Source organism: Myotis davidii, unplaced genomic scaffold, assembly GCF_000327345.1.
Source record: "Myotis davidii unplaced genomic scaffold, ASM32734v1 scaffold1618, whole genome shotgun sequence".
In the NCBI taxonomy this organism is placed as follows: Eukaryota; Metazoa; Chordata; class Mammalia; order Chiroptera; family Vespertilionidae; genus Myotis; species Myotis davidii.
The window spans coordinates 199,626-203,491 of record NW_006289227.1 but is presented as its reverse complement, the minus strand read 5'-3'; the positions used below and the strand labels follow the sequence as shown (position 1 = coordinate 203,491).

Sequence of the window (3,866 nt, the reverse complement as noted above, 5' to 3'; positions counted from 1 at the left end):
AGCGATGGTCGGAGGGCGGCTCCAGGCCTTCTGGAAGCACGGAGTGCAGGTGTGGGCTCTGGGCTCTGACCAGGTAAGCGTCTCCATCCCAAGCCCTACAGCCTTACCTCCTCTCACTCACCTCACTCAGGAGATGGACCAGGGGATCCGAGTCAGGTGTGCGGTCCTGAGGAGAAGCGACCTCCAAGCTCTGTTCAGACTGGTTCCCGGCTCTACTCCAGGGTCTCTGTGTCCAGAGCTCATCCCAGGCCATGTGTGACCTTGTGCAAAGGACTTTGCTTCTCTCTTAGCCTCAGCGTCCCAACTATAAAATAGGGGTCACTATGGAGATATATGGGGGGTTGGAGTATGGACCAGACTGCCTGGGTTGGAATCGAGCTGAGTCACCTTAGGCAAATGACTTAACCTTCCTGTGCCTTTCCTCATCTGGAAGATGGGGCAAAAATGGTGCTTAGCTCATAGACCACTGTGTGTCAGAACCTGACATACATGTTTGTGTTTTATTTAATCTTCGTGATCACTTATCAGGTAGGTACTGTGATTTCACAGGTTAGTAATCCAAGGCACAGAGAGGTTAAGTAACTTGCTTGAGGTCGCACAACTGGTGAGTGATATTAGCAAGAACGATTATTTGTGAATCTGAGGCTGGGAGTTCAGAGAACTCCCTCCTGTTTTCTTTAAGGGCGAGGGAAGAGTATTCTAGATACTGACACACATCTTCTCCCCCAGCTGCTTCAGGAGCTGAGAGACCCCACCCTTACCTTCCGTCTGCTTGGCTCCCCCAGGTATGGACTTGGGGAAGGGGTTAGAGGACCCGGGAGGGGAGCTTCTGATGTGGAGAGGGCATCCTGAGGTGTTCCTTGCCACCTGAATCTTTGGCCTAGACATTCTCGCCCCTGGTCCCTGTTTCCATCTCTTCCCCCCAATAGTCCATTAATTTTTGCCTGACTATGAGGGTGTAACTTGCAGACGTGGTGCCTATTTATCCATAAATTCTTCAGTGTGTGTTTACTAAATCAAGCAAGGACCTGCTCTTACAAACCACAATGCAGCCTTCAAAATCAAGAAAATATGGAGACATCACTATCTTCTAACCCACACACCCATTAAAGTCTCACTAGTTGTACCAGTGATATTCCTAATAACCAAAAAATAATACTACTATAAGGGTTCTTTGAACATAAGCACTGAGATACCAAAACTGTCGATCTGATAACTGAGATGGCTAAGTGACTGATGGCAGGCTAGCAAATACAACTTGGGTAAGCTAGACAGAGAGAGATGACCCACTTTGGGTAGGACAGAGTGGCACAGCACCAGATTAAATCATACTACTTAGAACAACATGCAATTTAAAACATATGAATTGTTTATTTCTGGAATTTTCCATTTTTTTTTTTTTTTGGACTGCTGTTGACCTCGGGTAACAGACCTTGGAAAGCAAAACTGTGGATGGGGGGAGGAGAGACTACTTTATCTTTTTGGGTGATGTGTTGAGACTGTGTAAATATACTCTTTCTTATTAAGACTTTCATCGACTAGTTTTAGCAGCTATTGATTTTTTTTAAAGTTTTATTTATTGATTTTAGAGGGAGAGAGAGACAGCGATTTGTTGTTCCACTTGTGCATTCATTGGTTGCCTCTTTTTTTTAAAAAAAAATATTTTTAATTGATTTCAGAGAGGAAGGGAGAAGGAGAGAAAGAAACATTAATGATGAGAGAGAATCATTGATTGGCTGCCTCTGCATGTCCCCCACTGGGGATTGAGCCTGCAACCCAGGCATGTGCCCTGACCAGGAATTGAACCATGACCTTTTGGTTCATAGGTCGATGCTCAACCACTGAGCCACCACAGCTGGGCCATTGATTGCTTCTTATATGTGCCCTGACCAGAGATTGAACCTTCAACCCTGGCATACCAGGATGACACTCTAACCAACTGAGCTACCCGGGCAGGACTATAGATGATTTTTGCCTGAATATATTATTAGGATGGTTACTAAATGGTGATTTTTCTATTTCTATCATTCCATCTACATTTATATTTTTTAAAGATTTTTTAATTGATTTTTTTGAGAGAGAGAGAGAGGGAGAGAGAGAGAGAAACATCGATGTGAGAGCAATACATGGATTGGTTGTCTCCTATAAGCACACTCCCTGGGAATTGAGCCAGAACCCCAGGCACATGCCTTGACCAGCAATCCAACTGACAACCTTTAGGAGCATGGGAAAACCAACTGAGCCACACTGGCCAGGAGATTCCTTCTATACTTATTAGTTGGAATTCTACTGTAGCGAAAAGCTGTCCCTTCTCCGCTATTTATGTGTGTGTTTGTATGTATTTCAGCATAGTCTCATGGATTTCCATTTTATTCTATGGACTAGAGGCCTGGTGCACAAATTCGTGCACCAGTGGGGTCCCTCGGCCTGGCCTACAGGATCAGGCTGAAACCAGCTCTCCAACATCCCCTGAGGAGTCCCGGATTGCGAGAGGGCACAGGCCAGGCCGAAGGACCCCACCAGTGCATGATCAGGGCCAGGGAGGGATGTGAGAGGTTGGCTGGCCATGGGAGATTGGCTGTGGGAATGCACTGACCACCAGGGGGCAGCTCCTATGTTGAGCGTTTGCCCCCTGGTGGTCAGTGTGCATCATAGTGACTGGTTGACTGGTCGTTTGGTCATTCAGTCACTTAGTCTTTTATATATAGAGATTATCATTTATTTTAAGGTACAAATACTCCCAGATTTAGCCAATGAGAGCCTCTTCAAAGATCTTCTGTGACCTTTTTGACATGCCTGAGGGGTCTTTTAATTTCCAAACATGGATTTGTCACTCTCCCTGTCTAAAACCCTCCTGTGGCACCCTAGCCACTTTGGCTCGGTGGATAGAGCGTTGGCCTGTGGACTGAAAGGTCCCAGGTTCAATTCCAGTCAAAGGCACATGCTCAGGATGTGGGCTTGATCCCCATTGGTGGGTGTGCAGGAGGCAGCAGATCAGTGATTCTCTCACCATTGATGTTTCTATTTCTCTCTCCCTCTCCCTTCCTCTTTGAAATCAATAAAAATATATTTTAAAAAATAAAATAAAAAATAAAACCCTCCTGTGGCTTCAAGATAAATACCCAGTCTGGCCGCAGCCCACAAGACCATGACTTCTGCAGCCAACCCCCAGGCCCTCTCCGCCTCAAGGCCTTTGCACAGGCTCTCTCTCCAGAACACTCTTCCCTGTCTTTCCACCAAGTTCCCTCCTAAGCTTTGGATAGGATCCCCTATCCATTCTTTGGAGGCACCTTGGCTGACCCCTGGGGCTAGGTATCCCTGCTGTGTGCCATGCTTCTTTGCACGCATGTAATTCCCTGATTCATGTTGGTCTCCTGCTCTAAATTAAGCTCCCTGAGTTCAGGGACCATGTCTGCTCGTTCACTGCTACCAGCCATCATTATGCAGGCACAGCCTCTATTAATTTCTCTGTGAATGAATGAATGAATTAATGAACAAATGCCGTGCCCTAGCCGGTTTGGCTCAATGGATAGAGCATCGGCTTGCAGACCAAAGGGTCCCAGGTTCAATTCTGGTCAAGGGCATATATCTCGATTGCAGGCTACTCCCCAGCCCAGGCCCTTGTCGGGCACGTGCAGAAGGCAGCAAATCGATGTGTTTCTCTCAAATCAGTATTTCTCTCTGTCTTTCCCTCTCTCTTCCACTCTCTTTAAAAAAAATCAATGGAAAAATATCCTCGGGTGAGAATTAAAATAACAACACAAAAAAACAAAACAAATGCCTGAACTGACTTCTCTCTTCCCCAGGCCTGTGGTGGTGGAGACACGCCCAGCAGATGATCCTACTGCTCCCAGCAACCTCTACAT

General features: G+C 46.4%; 1 protein-coding gene across 1 annotated transcript in view; it reads left to right on the top strand.

Annotated features, from left to right (window-relative positions):
* Positions 1-3,864, top strand: part of MAP4K1 (mitogen-activated protein kinase kinase kinase kinase 1) — a gene marked incomplete at its 3' end in the record, with an annotated part of 16,953 nt that extends 13,089 nt beyond the window's left edge. Inside the window, exons 28-30 of the mRNA XM_015562424.1 lie at positions 3-73; positions 730-785; positions 3,807-3,864. Of these exons, the coding sequence (XP_015417910.1) occupies positions 3-73; positions 730-785; positions 3,807-3,864 (185 nt within the window). The remainder of the gene's footprint in view (positions 1-2; positions 74-729; positions 786-3,806) is intronic.
* Positions 3,865-3,866: the final 2 nt, after the last annotated feature.